The sequence below is a fragment of the Suricata suricatta genome, chromosome 14 (assembly GCF_006229205.1).
Source record: "Suricata suricatta isolate VVHF042 chromosome 14, meerkat_22Aug2017_6uvM2_HiC, whole genome shotgun sequence".
In the NCBI taxonomy this organism is placed as follows: domain Eukaryota; kingdom Metazoa; phylum Chordata; class Mammalia; order Carnivora; family Herpestidae; genus Suricata; species Suricata suricatta.
The window spans coordinates 80,829,505-80,847,283 of NC_043713.1; the positions used below are offsets into that span (position 1 = coordinate 80,829,505).

Here is a 17,779-nt window from a genome sequence, read left to right on the forward strand (position 1 = left end):
CGCGCGTCCCCGCCGCGCTCCGGCGTCTCCTCGGCGCGCCCGGCTCCCGGCTGTCCCCGCCCGGCGTGCGGGCCGGTGTATGGGCCTCTCACCATGTCGCTGAAGCCCCAGCAGCAGCAGCAACAGCAGCCGCCTGCGGCTGCCAATGCCCGTAAGCCCGGCGGCAGCGGCGGCCTTCTCACGTCGCCCGCCACTGCGCCGTCGCCGTCTTCAGTCTCGTCGTCTTCGGCAGTGGCTTCCTCCTCCTCGGCAGTGGCAGCAGCGAGCGCTGGCGGCGGGCGGCCCGGCCTGGGCAGGTGGGTGTCGCGCCCCAGCCCCCTCTGCTCCGGGCCTGGACGAACCCGGGCCTCGCGTCCCCTCCCCCGCGGCCCACACTGTCGTCCCCGCCCCGAGATCGGCCTGGCTTGGTGGGGTGGGCTGGGGGCCCGCAATGGGGGTGGGGCTCCCGCTCCCCTCTGGAGCCCGGGGGTTTGGGTGGGGGCCGCTGCGGGATCCCTCCGAGAATGTCAGGTCGTGTCCAGCCTCCAGCAACATCCTCACCCCCTCCCCCAAACGGTCAAGATGGAAGGACTGGGCAGCCTCCCCCTCTCCCTTTAAGTGTTTGGGAGGGATTCAGAGGTCTCAGCATTTGTCAGTCTCTGCTCCTCCTTTAACCCCAACATGGAGGGGATGCTTGGGCAGTGCCCTCACCCCCTAGTTTAAATATTAACGTGGAATGGTCTTTAGGTTTTGGTTCAGTCTCTCGAAACTTGCCAACTCCCTCATTGGGGAATAACGAGGGAGGGAGGAAAAGTTAGGGCAGCGTCCCCCCTGCCCGTTACAGGGACTCATCTAGAATCATTGGGGTCTGCAGTGTCCCTGAGCACTCCCACTCCATGTCCTGGGAAAGGTCGAAGAACCGAATTGAGGGACGCGGGTAGTGGCCCCCCGCACCCATCCGCGGTGGCGGGGTTCCTGGACTTGTCTGGAATCGTCGGCTCCGTGTAGTCTCCCGCAGCGTTCCGCCCTCCCCCACCTGAGGAAGGGGTGGGGGAGTGCCCGGCCCCCTCCCGGCCTCCCTCCTTCCCCCGCAAGGCCTCTCCGCCGCGGGTGGTGGCCGATCCGCATTGCTGTTTCGTGGCCGCCGAGGAGAAGGCGCCTTTGAATAGTGGTGGGCGAGGGCCGGACCCTGGCGTGCGTCAGAAGTCCAGGCCAGATTGGGGACGTAAGGGGATAGTGGTTGGTGCCAGGGAGCGGGCACAACGCATTTTCCCCAACCCTCGCCCCCCCCAATTTTTGAAATTTCGAGCGGAGAGGGATTGCAGCAGGGGACATGGTGGCGTTCCTAAAGACAGAAATGCTGGTGTTTACTTGGGTCGTCTACCCCCCTCCCCCCCATGCCCCTAGGTTTGCGGTAGGGACTGGGGGGTCTGCGTTGTCTCGGTTAACCCGGTCTGACTCTGGAGGGTGTGTTTGTGCGGGAAGGAAGGCCTGTTGGGGGTGTGTGTGTGTGTAGGGGGGTGGTTGTCAATTCGTATTTCACGAACTAAAAAAAAAATGCTTAGTGTTCAAACGGGGCAGCAAATGTCAATAGACTCCATTCCATTGTGGCCAGTGTCCTTAACTTGGGGAGTGCCGCCAGAGCTCACCAAGGGCACACAAGACCATTTCCCCTGTGCCCCGAGCCCATCCGTGTTGCCGGCCCTACCGTGCCTGCCTTAGGCCTAGGCGGAGTTGGCAGAATCGATGACGAGGGTCCTCCCTAAATAGACATCCTGGGTTTTAGAAGGTGGGATAAGGGGATTTTTTTTTAAATTTCATGCATTGAGTTTTCTTTTTGAAAACAGATTTTCAGCAGTCTGTTTCCAAAGAATTTTTATTTATGACAGGAGAAGTTACCCGTCAAGATGAATCAGAGCTGATTTTTAAGGAATTCTGCCTTCTAGGGGGAAGGGCGAACATTGGTTTTTTTACTTCTACCCTACCCACACCCCTAGAGTTGCCCCTTCTCTCTGAATTACTAACCAAAGTTAACCTAGCCCAACTAGTTAAGATGAATTGCTTATTTTCCCAGATATCAGAAATTTGGCAGATATATTCAACTTGTTCAAATAATTGAAAATTAAAACTTAGACTTTTAAGTTGCATCAGCTCTCCTTCGGCTTAAAAATTGTAATAAAGAATTTGTTCTGGAGTGGCTTAAGTGATCAAAAATACATGGAATGTTTTAGATCTTTTTTTGTTTCTTGTCGCTTCACAGACATTCAAGGTTAATTTAAATTCTTCCTTGCTTTAAGTTCTTTTATTTGAAACATAAATTTTGGCCCTTAACTCGTTTTGATAGATAAGTGAAGTTTTTATTCTTATATAGGATTTTCAGTGTACTTGGAGAATTCCTTTTGATTTTGAAACACTGCTCCTGGGTATTTTGTAAATTGGTTACAATTTCTAGAGTCTTCTCACATTAAGTTTGTGTGTATCAGCAGTTAAAATATATTTCTGCGGCCAATGGTGAGGAAAGAAAATGCAACTTTGGGTTTGACATGTTCAAAGATAGTAAAATATTCTTGAATGTGTCCTCTTTAACATTTCATCATATTTGGATTTTCCTGGCTTTCAGAAATTCATTGTCTTAAATTGTCATGTAGGTTTTAGAAGGTGGTGTTACTTTAGAACAGCATACCCATAATTATAAAGTCTGTGCTAATCTAATTCTTATTTTTGCCTTTTACATTTTTATGTTTATGTGGCTTTAGTGATTATGTTATTTGTGGTGGTGGTGTTTTTTTTCCTTAGCACTGTGTTATAAACTTTTTTTTTAAGGCTTTTGGTTAACCATTCTCCTATTGTTGGAATTTGGGTTTCCACATTTTTACTATACTAGATAGTGGTTCAGTAAACATCTTTATACTAATAGCTTTTAGCTTCAGTCTAATTATTGCCTTAGAGAAAGTTCCCAGGAGTGGTTTTTACTAGGTCAAAGGGCTTCAAGATTTTTATGGCTCTTCCTAGCTGTGCCATATTACTCTTCAGAAGACTTGTATTAGTTTCCATTGCCAAGAAGGTGGCTCTTCTATAGAATGGTTTCTTTGTCAGACACTGTGGGGGATTTTCAAGGGACAAGTTGCACTTACTGTCTCGGGAATACATTATTAAGTGCTTTTGTTAGCTACCTGATTATTTGTACTTGAGTTTGAATTTGGTTTCTCTGAGGACTTAATGAAATAATATATGGGAAGATGCTTTGAAAACAGTAACTGTTAACACTAATGGGGATACATTGTGTTCATACTTCCACATACTCTACTAAGTAGAGGAATGAAGGTCCTGAGAAACTTGTTCTGAAGCTTTTGTTTTTGTTATTTCCCTCATTCATCTGAAAGCATTTTTTATTAGTTGTTAGTCAGTGATCACGTTATCTTTGTTAATTTTTATATAATTTCATCGCAGTACTGGGAATTATCACTGTCTCTTTTACTCCCACATTTTCTTCCCTATTTAAAAAAATAACGAGTTTACAACTCTGTTACCCCATTCCCAATCCTGAATAGTATAACATTACAATTTCTTTGGATACAGGATTAAATGTGAATAAAAGCTTACTTTAGTAATTTTCATCTTAGTACTTCTTTCTCTGAAGGCATTGCAACTTGGAAATTATGCTGCAACTTAGCATAATTTTTCATCATGCTTCTGGTTAAATATCTGCGAGGTATTCATCTCTTAGAATATTTTCTAGAAGAGCCTAAGACCTTTGACATCATTGAACACATAAATTTATAGAAAATCTATGTACAGGCAGTTACAAGTCCTCAGGATATACCAGTGAGTAAAAAAAAAAAACAACCCCAACAAAGATAGCTGTTCTCCCGGTGTTCACAGTGTAGCATAGTGAACCAGACAATAAACAAGAGACACTAAATTAGCAAACTATATCGAATATTAGGTAGGAGCTGTGGGGGATCAGAGGAGAGCAGATTAAGGGTATAATATGGGAATGTGGGGAAAGGGAATGGGTTGCAATTTTAAATGGGTTGGGAAAGCTTCTTTGAGCAGGTAACATTTGAACAAAGTTTTGAAGGTGAAGTAGTTACCCATTTGCTTTCTATCTAGATTAATTAGTTTTATGGCCCCATTTGTAATTTATAAGGTTTAAACTGCATCATCCTTTGTTAGTACATTCTTTTATGTGGGTGTTGATAATAACCAAATTTGTGGTTGGACCAAAAAAATTTAATTGGCATTTAGGTCATCAGAGGTAAGCTATACAAGGCTATTAAAAGGTGTACATTTTTGGTTTTCTACTGGGGTTATTTATTTTAATCTAATTGGCTTAATTTTCATTCTCAGTACCTAGAGAAAAAATACACTTTTTAAGTTGGGCAAACACCTACATCAAGTTGTCTATCTTTGCTAAAAAAGTAATCCTGTTGTTGTTTAAAGATTTTGCATTTGAAAAGTCAAAACCTTCATGGGGTCTGTCATGGTGTTCCCTCTTTGGTTACATGTAAGTTTGTATTTTCCATGTCTAATTAGGCCGTTATAATTTTACACTGGGGGTGTTAACTCATATCATAACTATTTAATAGCCATGTGTTTCGACTTAAAGGAGGAACTGATTTAAAAATTTTTTTGGTCCTATGTAGCTATAGCTGTGTTAGAATTTAACCATGGCAACCTGTATTTTTATTTTATTTTTTAATTTTTATTTTTTTCATGTTTTTTTTCTAATTTTATTGAACCGTTTCACTGTTTGGAGACGTACAGCTAATAAGACTGGAGTGCCTGGGTGGCTTAGTCGGTTAAACATGTAGACTCTTGGTTTCAGCTCAGGTCGTGATCCTCTGCATTGGGCTGAGCTGCCAGACCAGAGCCTGCTTGGGATTCTCTGCCCCTTCCCCTGCTCGTTCTCAAAAGAAAACTGAAGTAGTAGGACTTAAGAATGTAGAATAAAGGGGGTTAGGGCATTCACAGATTTTAGAGGAAAACTGGTCCTTGTTTCATACTACAAACATTTCCCACTGACTAAAGGCTGTACAGCTCTCCCATTAGAACAGAGAAAGACTGTCCGGGGAGCCAGGGTGCAGGAGGGATGGCTGGGCTGGAGGCTGCATCTGAGGTCCAGGACAGCGGGCTGGGAAGAAATCAGTCAGGTTAGTGCATTTACCAAAAAGCACTTCCTTTCCAGCCTCTAGAATGCTGAGGATTTCCTCAGACAAGAGGAAATTGTGTTTTTATACTTTGAAAAAGATTTTAAGTTTTTAGAAGATTTTTTTCCTGGAATTTTAATTTTCTGTATTGGATAGTGATAGTATTTTGATATCCTATGAAGAGTTGAGCCTGAACAAAACCCTGTTTTTGTAGCTATTTCAAATGAATGTAACAACTTTGGTGGACATGTAAATAGAGTTTATTAACAAGCCTACCTGCTACTGTATCTTTTTAAGTGAAAGTACTTTTTTTTGTGTGTGTTTTGGTTTTTGTTTTGTTTTGAAGCACATCTGCGTCATCTGTGTTACCCTTCCGAGATTTTAGGAGGTCAATACAGTAGTCTTTTTGAACAAGAGTGTTACCAAAATAAAAGTAGAACGCTCTTTCTTCTTGAAGTCTTTTTGCCTCCTTAGATGTTAGTCTTCAAAAATAGGGATGTTTCCATCAGAAAATTTACTCATCAGTGAATGTGAAGCTGGTATCAGGCCTTTGAAAGGTTGTAGCATCTAAATCTAGAATTTTAATATAGGCACTTATGAACTCATAACCTTTACTAGCATTACTTAATGATTGGAAGAAGGTTGAGCTGTATCTTCATGTGTTTTTTGATATCCTTAAAGTATATTTTTCTACTCAAAAATAATGTTTTATGCTTTTGAATATTCTTTGTACAATATAGTATTTTCCATTGAGGTGCTTGCCAAACAAAGCAGATTTGCATTTTGGTAGGCAGTGGTGTCATGAACCACTTCCCTGTTATTTAAAACACCAATTAATTCAAGAGATTTTTATATCTCATATATATTTAATATATGTATAAAATTTCATGCTTTGTGATAGGAAGTTCTGTATAGAATGTGATTGCTGATCTACAGCGGATCTTAAGCTGCCTGAGTTTAATGGAGATCAGAGGTGTATTTGAACCAGTGTCCAGAACAGATTTCTCCTTTATTTTTTTTTTTACCTTTTTAAAAAAAACTTGAGCATAATTGACACATGTCACATTAGTTTGAGGTGTACAACTTAGTGATTTGACACGTTTATGCATTTGCTATGTTCACCACAAGTATAGCTACCATCTGTCCCATTGCATCACTATTAAAATATCATTGACTGTATTCTTTATGCTCTTTTTATTCCTATGACTGACTTCATTTCCCTTTCCCCTTCACTCATTTCCCCCACTGTCCATCCCCTGAACTATCCATTTATTCTCTGTATTTATAGTTTTGATTCTGCTTTTTGTTTATTCATTTTTTTAAAGATTCCATTTAAGAATGGAATCATATGGTATTAGTCTTTCTCTTGCTGACTTACTTCACTTAGCATGATACCCTGTGCTATAAGTACAGAGCCTGACACGGCTCGATCATACCAGCTGTGAGATCATGACCTGAGCTGAAGTCAAGACTTTGACACCTAACTGTCTATGTCACCTAGGCACTCCAGAACAGATTTATTCTTTTTTTTTTAATGTTTTATTTATTTTTGATACAGAGAGACACAGAGCATAAGAGGGGAGGGGCAGAGAGAGAAGGAGACACAGAACCGGGAGCAGGCTCCAGGCTCTGAGCTAGCTGTCAGCACAGAGCCTGACGTGGGGCTTGAACCCACGAATGTGAGATCTGACCTGAGCTGAAGTTGGAGGCTTAACCGACTGAGCCACCCAGGCGCCCCTTATTCTTGAAATTAGTAGAGAAACAATATTTTTACAGGTACTGACTCATTTATATCTGAAAGCTCTGTCTCTTATATTTTGAGAATTAGTAAGTTATAAATACTCATTGTAGAAAAGTATGCCGAGAATCAAAAAAGCAAAGCCCAGGAGTGCCTGGGTGGCTCAGTCAGTTAAGCCTCCGACTTTGGCTCAGGTCAGATCTCACGTTTGTGGGTTCGAGCCTCACGTCAGGCTCTGTGCTGACAGCTAGCTCAGAGCCTGGAGCCTGCTTCTGGTTCTGTGTTTCCTTCTCTCTCTCTGCCCCTCCCCCTCTCATGCCCTGTCTCTCTTTGTATCAAAATAAATAAAACATTAAAAAAAAAAAAGTTTAACAAAAAAGCAAAGCCCAAACTTCTTTAATTAAAATCATCCAGAATCTTTCTTTTGAGATAGTTACTGTTGGAAGTTTGGAGTTCATCTTTTCAGAATTTTTGTAAACCTATATATGATAAACAGGATGGAATCCAATGGTACATACTGTTTTGGATTCAGCTGTATATATTGTCTTTTCCAACTATTGCTCCCACCCCATGGGGGTTCCTGGGTGGCTCAGTAGATGAAGCATCTGACTCTTGACATAGGCTTAGGATCATGACTTCAAGGTTTCCAGCCCCCACGGCAGGGCTTCCTGCAGAACCTGCTTGGGATTCACTCTTTCTGCCCCTCTGCTGTTCACTCTCTCTCTGTATCTCTCAAAATAGATAAATAAACTTAAAAATATATTTCTCTCCTAAAGCTCTAGAATTTTAGAGGAGGACACAGAAATAACAGAGAATCTTGAAGTAGAGAGGAAAAAACCCTAAGCTTTGAGAAGTTAGGGGACTTGCCCAGAAGAAATTATTTGTACAATTATATTCCTCTCTTTTAAAAAAACACAGACATAGACATAAGCAAGATCATGCTGTGCATTGTACAGAATACAACAACTACAGACAGTCCTTGACCTTCAAGATACCATTTTGTAACCTTGAGGTTTGGCTTGGTAAAATAGAAGGTCTAGTTCTTTATTAAAAAAAAAATACGTGTAATTTTGTACATATGGGAATGTAATCTTTCACTTAAATGGTAAGTCCTTGGTTTTATTATTTTTAATGGTTTGGTATTATGAGACTGGTATTGCGTATGAAAATTTGTCAAAACTATTAACTTTAGGATTTATTCACTGAAAATTATTTTCAGTTGTGGTCATGTGAAAATCTGAAATTCCTGATGGCTCAGGTCATGGTCTTGGCGGTTTGTGGGTTCGAGCCCCACGTCAGGCTCTGTGCTGACAGTTTGTGGAGCCTGGAGCCTGTGTTCGGATTCTGTGTCCCCCTCCTCTCTCTGGCCCTCCCCTACTCATGCTGTCTCTCTCAAAAAAAAAATCTGAAATTCCTTAAAAATTTTCTAAATTTAAGTTTATTCACTTTTGAGAGGGAGAGATGAGTGGGGAACGCCAGAGAAAGAGGGAAACAGAACTCAAAGCAGACTCTAGGCTCCATGCTGTCAGCATAGAGCCTGACAATGGGACTTGCTTGAACTCCTGGGCTCGAACTCATGAACCATGAGATCATGACCTGAACTGAAGTTGGACGTGTGACCAACTGAGCCACCCAGGCGCCCCTGAAATTGCTTTTAATTTATTTTTACGGTTTTAGATTTTTTAAATGTTTGTTTATTTTTGAGAGAGAGGAGTAAGAGAGGGACACAGAATCTGAAGTCTCCAGACTTCAAACTATCAGCACAGAGCCTGACCTGGGACTCAAACTTACAAACCATGAGATCATGACTGGAGCTGAAGTCAGACGCTTAACCGACTGAGCCACTCAGGTGCCCCTAATTTATTTTTATTTTTATGTAATCTCTACACCCAACTTGGGGCTCAAACCCACAACCCCGAGATCAAGAGCCCTATGCTCCACCAACTGAGCTAGCCAGGCGCCCTTGATAATACATTTAATTTAAAAATATTCTAATGTGGACTGCCTATAGTATGAGCCTTGAAGTGGTTCAGTTTCAGTCCATGATTAATAGCTGACTGCATTTTGGGAACTGGATAAAATGGAATTCTATGATGGTCTTTGTAAATCCCATCAGTTTGTGGCAAAAAACTTGTTTGTGATGTAATAATAAATGAATGTGGCTTATTTTTATTAAGTATACAGAAACTTAATGTATTCTTGAAAGTATTACCTTGAGAGGCTTTATCTAACAGTTTTGTCAAATGTCAAGTATTTTGGATTGCCTCTATGTTAATGCGTCTTATGAATCAAACAATATTCTTAGTAATCTTTGCAGATAGTCACAGTTAATGTTGATTATAGTTTTAGTTAAAGAAAATCTAGTTTTGTATCAAATTGTACATTTTTCTTTTGGGGCTCAAAACCTTTTTTTGTGAATATTGTGTAGTTATTTTCATTCCTGAAGTACACTTGATAATTAAGTAAAGACAAGACCTATGGTTTTTACATTGAAGCTTGTGGAGGTTTATAGAAAGGATGAGTTCTTCATGGCCTCTTTCAGAGTTTATTTGTTTTTACTTTACGTGATGTACAGATTCCCAGCAATAGAAAGGTAAAACTTTTAGAGGCAAACACATTGACAGCAATGAGAAATAAAAATAACAGGACAGAAAGTTAAGAGATGAGAGAATTACAAAAAACAGACGTGAGAACTCAAAAATATTTCATTTGACTCTCAGTTATATTATAGCTCTGTGCCTTACTAGACCCAAGTCATTACTATTTTATAGCACAATATTGTTAGTTGATGGGCTCATAATAGTGACCTAAGAGAAAGTTAAATTACTTTTTATATTTTTCAAACTGTAGGTCATGACCCCTTAATAAATTGTAAAATCACTCTAGTGGATTATGACAAGCATTTTTAGAAAAATGAAAAAGAATAGAAGATATTAGAATATATTTTATTGTTAATTTCTCTTCAAGTTAATGTTTATGTACTGTATTACAATGTACAATGTAATACTTTGTTGATGTCACTGATTTAGAGACAGTGAGATACAGTAAAAGGATTGAGGAAAGGTTTTGCAGTTACATCTAAGCTTGGGTTGCCATATTTAGCAAATAAAAAATACAGGATGCTTGAATCAACAATGACTAATACTAAAGTATAATATGTCCCACATTGCATGGGACAAAATTATTCGTTTATCTGAAATTCAAATTTAATGGGGCATCCTTTATTTTTTCTGGTAACAGTCTAAGGTAGAATCAGGACTCATCCCTTGGTAACTAAAATTCAAGCTCTATGAGGGCAGAAACGTGGTTTTGTTCACTACTCTTTATCAATCTTCCATAGCAGTGCTTGGCTCTGGGTGAGGTGTTTAAATGATTGGAGCAAGTCACTCACTCTTATGCTCAGTTTCTTTATTAAAAGGAGAGAAGAATACCTTAAAAAGTGAGATTACTAAATTTTTGTTACATTCCATTCTTGGTACATAGTAAGCTGCTTAGTATGTTTGTTTATTTATTTTGAGAGAGAGAGGTGGTTGAGAGACAGAGGCAGAGAGGTGGAGAGAGGGAGTCACAAGCAGGCTCTGCACTGAATGCAAAATCTGATGCAGGGCTTGAACACAAGAACCATGAGATCATGACCTGAACCAAAGTTGGATGCTTAACCAACTGAGCCACCCAGGCCCCCCCCCCCCCGCTTTTTTTTTTTTAAAGAAAGAGCGTAGGGGGAGGGAGGGACAGAGGACAGAGGGAGAGAGAATCTTAAGCAGGTTCCATGCTTTGTGCAAAACCCTAGATCAGTGGGGCTCAGTGCTATTACGCTGGGATCATGACTGAGCAGAAATCATGAGTTAAACACTCAATTGACTGAGCCATCCAGGTGCTCAACTCTCAGTGTTTTAGAGTCATACAGCTTTGGAGTTGTAAGTGGTTCTGGTGGATTTTTAGTTCTCCTTCTTCTTTACATGGGAGGAAACTAAGGCCATAGAGTTTATTTGCCAGAGTTCTTCGGTCATTGGCTGCATAGTTGGCTTTAGAATCTTGTTCCCTTTTCTTTCTAATATAACCTATTTCTTTTTTAAAATTTCTTTTTAAGTATTTATTTAACTTTCAGTTAGTTAACATGCAATGTAATATTAGTTTCAGGTGTACAACTAGTGATACTAATATATTTCTTAAGATTTGTTTTCAAAATTTGGTATTTATTCAGTAATCTAAGAAAAGACCCATCTCCCCAGAAAAAAATCATTTTCTAAGTGTTCCAGTTAGCAAAACCTTTAGTCTAGTTTTGCTCTTTTTTGTTTTCTTTCATTCATATATATATATACACACACACACACACACACACACACACACACACACATATATGTATATATGTGTATTAAGGCTTTTTAATGTTTATTTTTGGGAGACAGAGACACAGTGCAAGCAGGGGAGGGGCAGAGAGAAATGGAGATACAGAATCTGAAGCAGCCTCCAGGTTCTGAGCTGTCAGCACAGAGCCTGATGTGGGGCTCGAACTCAGACAGTGTGGGATCATGACCTGGGCTGAAGTTGGATGCTTAACCAACTGAGCCACCCAGGTGCCCCATTTCATATATGTTTGAAGTGAAAGTGTCTCTTCAGTCCTTTTATTATTTCCTTTTTTTTTAAGTTTATTTATTTTGAGAGAGTGTCTCAGAGAGAATAAGTGAGGGAGGGGCAGAGAGAGGGAGAGACAGACTTGCAAGCAAGCTCCACATCATCAGTGCATAGCTATGCGGGGCTGAAACCCACAAACTGTGAATTCATGACCTGAGTCACAATCAAGAGTCATGTGTTTAATCAACTGAGCCACCCAGGTGCCCCTCTTTAGTCCTTATATATACACGCATATATATATATATATTTTTTAAATTTTTTCTTAATGTTTGTTTATTTTTGAGAGTGCAAGAGAGAGACAGAGCATGAGCCAGGGAGGGGACAGAGAGAGAGGGAGACACAGAAACTGAAGCAGGCTTCGGGCTCTAAGCTGTCAGCACAGCCCATAGCCCGACGCAGGGCTTGAACTCATGAACCTTGAGATCATGACCTGAGCCGAAGTTGGATGCTTAACTGACTGAGACACCCAGGCACCCCTTTTTAGTCGTTTTATTTTATTTTAATTAATAATTTATTTTTTTCTTCAGTCCTTTTAAATGAAGTCATTCTGTTAAAATTTTTTTTTTAATGTTTTATTTATTTTTGATACAGACAGAGACAGAGCATGAGAGGGGGAGGGGCAGAGAGAGAAGGAGACACAACCAGAAGCAGGCTCCAGGCTCTGAGCTAGCTGTCAGCACAGAGCCTGAGGTGGGGCTTGAACCCACAAACGTGAGATCTGACCTGAGCCGAAGTCGGTGGCTTAACCGACTGAGCCACCCAGGCGTCCCTAAATGAAGTCATTCTGTAGTGTTTCTCCCAGGCAGTCCTTTCCTTTCTTCTGTGACTATCCTGTTTTGATCCTTATCCCACATGGCAAGTAGGTTTCACTATGTATGCCAATTCTGGTTGAGTAGAGTGTTATGTAGAGGGTTCTGAGATTTCCTTTACTCTTGGGGAAGAAATGTGGATAGAGGAGGAGGTGAGGTGAGTCCTCATATCATGGGCGCCAGAGGGTATCTACTGACTGTAGCTCAGCAAGCATCCCAGTTGGTCTCTCCGTGACCAGACACTTCATCCATACTCCACGGCCGTAAGACTCTTTCCCAAACATTTTTATTATGTTCCCTTTCTACTGAGAAACTTTTAGCGGCTCTCATTATTAGCTGATTCAAATCCAGACTATTTGGCCTGATAGCCAAGTCCCTCTACCTCTACAGATGTGTACACTGTATTTATTCTCCAGATAAATCAGATTATGCCAGGATAGTTTTCATCCTCTTATACATAGTCTTTAATGGCTGAGCCCAGGTCTTCTCTTGTAGTGTCTCACCATATGTACCTTGGGAAAATGTGGTTCCTCTTGTGCTGCTGTAGCTTTTTTGGCAGGTGCCCTTCCTGTGGTATTGAAGGCACAGCACCTTGTATTTGAGTGTAAAAACTCCCCTTACAGACTTTCTCCTTAGAATGAACTCAGATGCGAGCAAAACTACTTCCCAACAAAAGTGAGGTAACCCTCCCAACAGATGGGTTTTTTTTTTTTTTGGTTGTTTATGTTCATTTCATAGTCTACCATCCCTTTGTTTTTAAATTCTGTGTTTACTGTGTTTAAACTTAGTTTATTCTTAAAGCTGTCATTTCATTCAACAAGTGTAGCAGCAGTGAGTGTTGATGGTGCCAGTCAGAAAAAGCATTTAATTATGGTGGAAATGGAGATGGGGCCGTTGTCAGGCTCAGTCAGAAGAGCATGTGACTTTTGATTTCAGGGTGGTGAGTTCAAGCCCCACAATTGGGTAAGAGATTACTTAAACAAAATAAAAGAAATGAGAGATTAAAAAAAAGTATTAGGAAAATGATGACTTGGGACAGGATGAGTTATTCTGAAGGAGAGAGAACAAAAAGTGCCATGTTTAGTCAGTAATAATCCGCCAAAGATAAAGAGAATTAATAGATGAAATAGAGGGACGCCTGGGTGGTTCAGTCGGTTAAGTGGCAGACTTCGGCTCAGGTCATGATCTCACAGTTTGTGGGTTCGAGTCCTATAGCGGGCTCTGTGCTGACAGCTCAGAGCCTGGGGCCTGCCTGTCTTTGGATTCTGTATCTCCCTCTCTCTCTGACCCTCCCCTGCTCATGCTCTCTCTCTCTCTCTCTCTCAAAAATAAATAATTATTAAAAAAAAATAGATGAAATGGAAAAACCTGGAAATTTGCACTATAGGTGCTAATTTGGGAGAAGGCTAAAGTAGTTAATGTACTACTAGGGGAACCCCTGCCAAGACTTGTAGACAGTGCCCCCCAGTGCTGTCACTGTCTGTGGGGTCCGGCTGCCTCCCAGGTACGAGGCAAATCTCTTTAGAGAATGTGATCTTTTGGGGAAAGGTGCCTAGTAGAATGTTCATATATTGGGTTTGTAACCTTCAAAACTTCTCCCTGTCCAGACACAGGGATAATACTCAAGAAACTTAAAAAAAAATTGTTCAGTACACTGTGATATTTAGCTCAGATTGCTAGACAGTTAATCCTTATTGTGGTAGGTTATATTTTTAAATAATATTAAAATATGATTTACATAAAATTCACCCTTTTTAATGTCTAGCTCTTGAGTTTTTTTTAATTTTTTTTTTTAATGTTTTTTATTTATTTTTGAGAGATAGAGAGAGACAGCGTGAGCAGGGCAGGGTCAGAGAGAGAGAGGGAGACACAGAATCCGAAGCAGGCTCCAGGCTCTGAGCTAGCTGTCAGCACAGAGCTGGATGCGGGGCTCGAACCCACAATCGCGAGATCATGACCTGAGCCGAAGCCGGAAGCTCAACCGACTGAGCCACGCAGGCGCCCCTAGCTCTTGAGTTTTAACAAACACCACCACAATTATAGTATCACTCCATAAAGTTTCCTTGTACTTTTTATCAGTCATTCTCCTTCCTCTACCCCTGGCAATTACGAATCTTTTTCCTGTTATCATGGTTTTATCTTTTCTAGAATGTCATATAAATGAATACAGCCTTTTGTGATTGATTTCTCTCATGTACCATAGTGCTTTAAGAGTCTTTTGTGTTACTGTGTGTGGTAGTAGTTCTTCTCCACAGTTTTTTTTAATTAAAAAAATTTTTTTATGTTTTATATTTGAGAGAGAGAGAGACAGAGGGTGAGCAGGGAATGGGTAGAGAGAGGGAGACCCAGAATCCGAAACAGGCTCCAGACTCCCAAGTGGTCAGCACAGTGCCTGGCACGGGGCTAGAACTCTCAAATTGTGAGATATGACCTGAGCCACAGTCGGACACCCAACCCACTGAGCCCCCCAGGGGCCCCTCTTCCCCACAGCTTTGTTCATCAGTTGTTGGAAAGGTTGCAGTTTTTGGCTCTTATGAATAAAGCTGCTATGAATATTTGTATACAGATTTTGTGTGGTCATAACGATTTCATTTTTCTTGGTTAAATACAAGAAATGGGATTGCCGATTCATATGATAAGTGTTTGTTTAGTTTTAAAAGTAATTGGCAAATTGTTAAAGTGCCTGTCCTAATTTCCCCCTCAGCAGTATATGAGATATTTTATTAATTGCTCTAAATCTTGGAAACACCTGGTATGTTAATCTTTAATTTCACCCATTATAGTGGCTGTGTATTGGTATTTCATTGTGGTTTGAACTGACATTTCCTTGATGCCTAATGATATTGAACTTCTTTTCACTTGCTTGTTTGCCATTTATAGGTCCTATTCGGTAAAAAGAAACAGATCTCATTTGTTTGGAAGTAAAAGAGCTTCAGTATTTGCATTGCCTTCTAGGCTTATTTTAGAGCATCTTGAGGACAGGGACATGTCCCTTGTATAACTTAGCAAACATAGTAAGCGATAAATTATGTATTGACTGTATGAGCCTTGGTTTCATTGTTAAGCAGATGAGTTCACTGTCAAGGAAAAGTTGTCATCCTTAAAAGGAACATGGCATTTATTTTATAGGCATACCAAAGTAACACTATTCTTTGGAGTATCTCCTATTTGTTAGGTTCTGGGGACAGTAGAGAATAAGCCAGATGAGGTCCCTTTTTTTTTTTTTTTAATGTTTTTTTATTTTTGAGAGAGAGACACAGAATCAGAAGCAGGCTCCAGGCTCTGAACTGGCAGCACAGAGTCCAATGTGGGGCTCGAACCCACGAACTGTTATGAGCCGAAGTCAGATGTTCAGCTGAGCTACCCAGGTGCCCCCAGATCTCTTTATTCTCGTAGTAGGGGAGACAGCTGCCTTCTCATGGTATGTTTGAGTTGCTGATGCTTGCTTCTATCTTATAAAATATTGGAAAGCAGTCTTTTAGATATGGAGAAGAAAACATACTGCTTTCATCAGAAGGTAGTCCCTCTTTGGGTACCTGGGTGCTTAAGCATCTGACTTCAGCTCAAGTCATGATCTTGTGGTTCGGGAGTTCGAGCCTCGCATCGGGCTTTTGTGCTGACAGCTCAGAGCCTGGAGCCTGGTTAGGATTCTGTGTCTCCCTCTCACTCTCTGCCCCTCCCCCACTCACACTCTGTCTCTTTCTCTCTCAAAAAATAAACATTTAAAAAAATGGAAAAAGAAGATAGATACACTACTACCAGTAGTGTAGTTGTTTTTTTAGTAGTCTAGTTTATTTATTTATTTTGGAGTGAGTGTGAACTGGGGGAGACAGGCAGAGGGAGAGAGAGAATCCTAAGCAGGCTCCACACTCAGCACAGAGCCCAATGCAGGGCTCGATTCCACAACCCTGGGATTCTGACCCAAGCTGAAATCAAGTTGGATGCTCAACTGACAGAGCCACTCAGGCTCCGGTATTTTTTTTAAAAGTAAGTTCTACACCCAGCATAGGGCATAAACTCAAAACCCTGAGATCAAGAGTTTCTGTTTACCAAATGAACCAGGCAGGTGCACTGAGTAGTCTAGTTTGTTGCTGTTTACTCCATGTAATGCTTTAGGGGCAGCCACTGGCTTGCCACAGAAATCAGTAGGTTTGAGAATCCTCGTGGTCTAAGCTTGTGAAAGCTGATTAGGGTCATAATGGGGGAAGAGAGGGGAAAAAGTTACTAGTGGAACTCACTTTGAGCTTCCTTTTCTGCTAGGGCATATTCATTTAGTATAAGTGTAAATAAATAAAATATATGTACTTTTTTTTCTTTCTTGATTATCACGCGGTCCTGTAGGTAATCTGTTGCCCCGTCCCATTTTACCTGTGAGGAAACTAAGGCCCAGAGACGCTAGGTACCTGTTTAAATTTACTCAGGTAAGGGGTGCCTGGGTGGCTCAGTGCGTTGAGCGTCTGACTTTGGCTCAGGTCATTATCTCATGGTTTGTGGGTTCGAGCCCTACATTGGGCTCTGTGCTGACAGCTAGCTCAGAGCCTGTAGCCTGTTTCAGATTCTGTGTCTTTTTCTTTCTCTGCCCCTCCCCATTCATGCTCTTTCAAAATAAATAAATGTAAAAAAAAAAAAAAAAGAAAAAGAAAAATAAATTTACTCAGGTAAAAAGTGACAAAGATGGAATGACTCGATATTCTTATGTTTTTTAAATTTATAATTGAGACAGAGAAACAGCGTGAGTGGGGGAGGGGCAGAGAGAGAGGGAGACAGAATCTGATGCAGGGTCCAGGATCTGAGCTGTCAGCACACAGCCCGATGCAGGGCTCGAATCCACGAACTGTGAGATCATGACCTGAGCCTAAGTCAGCTGCTTAACTGACTGAGCCACCGACTGGAATGACTTGATATTGTTGTATTTAAGATCTCTGAAGAAGGTATGCAAGTGAGAACAGAAGAAAACTGGATTTAAGGAATGTTACAATTAGTTTCTTACTTTGATATACCAGGAATTTGAGTCTTTAGCTTGCAGTTCAGAGGCTCTTTAGGATGAACAATGGGGAAGAAAATGAGAATTTGTATTTGTGGCAAAGAATTAGTTATTCATAGTCTGTATATAAGAAGTCTGCATATTTTTAATCCAGCCTAAAAGGTCAGAGAATAAATAACTCCTACTTATAAAACCTTTTTTCCTATATAAAATTTGAAGAAAACTATCATTTCTGAGCAGAGTGGTAAGTAGTAGCCATCTTGCTAAAAAAAGTTGAGGCATCTGTGATGTGAAAACAATTTATGGAGGACTTTATACAATGATAGTTACCTTTTATTCTGTACCTATTAGGTTTCAAAAACTGTGCCGAATACATTACTTACATCCTTCGTTTATTTGTTTTTTACTTTCTCTTCTTTTTTACTTTAGAGAGAGCATGTGAGTCGGGGGAGAGGAGCAGAGGGAGAGAGTGAGAGAATCCTAA

At 40.9% G+C, this 17,779-nt stretch overlaps 1 protein-coding gene across 9 annotated transcripts in view; it reads left to right on the forward strand.

Annotated features, from left to right (window-relative positions):
• Positions 1 to 6: 6 nt before the first annotated feature.
• The window catches only part of ATXN2 (ataxin 2), a 115,982-nt gene continuing 98,209 nt past the window's right edge, over positions 7 to 17,779 (forward strand). For all 9 annotated transcript variants that reach the window (XM_029922449.1, XM_029922445.1, XM_029922446.1 and 6 more), the window contains exon 1: positions 7 to 296. In XM_029922449.1, coding sequence (XP_029778309.1) covers positions 94 to 296 — 203 coding nt within the window. In that variant the 5' untranslated portion in view covers positions 7 to 93. The remainder of the gene's footprint in view (positions 297 to 17,779) is intronic.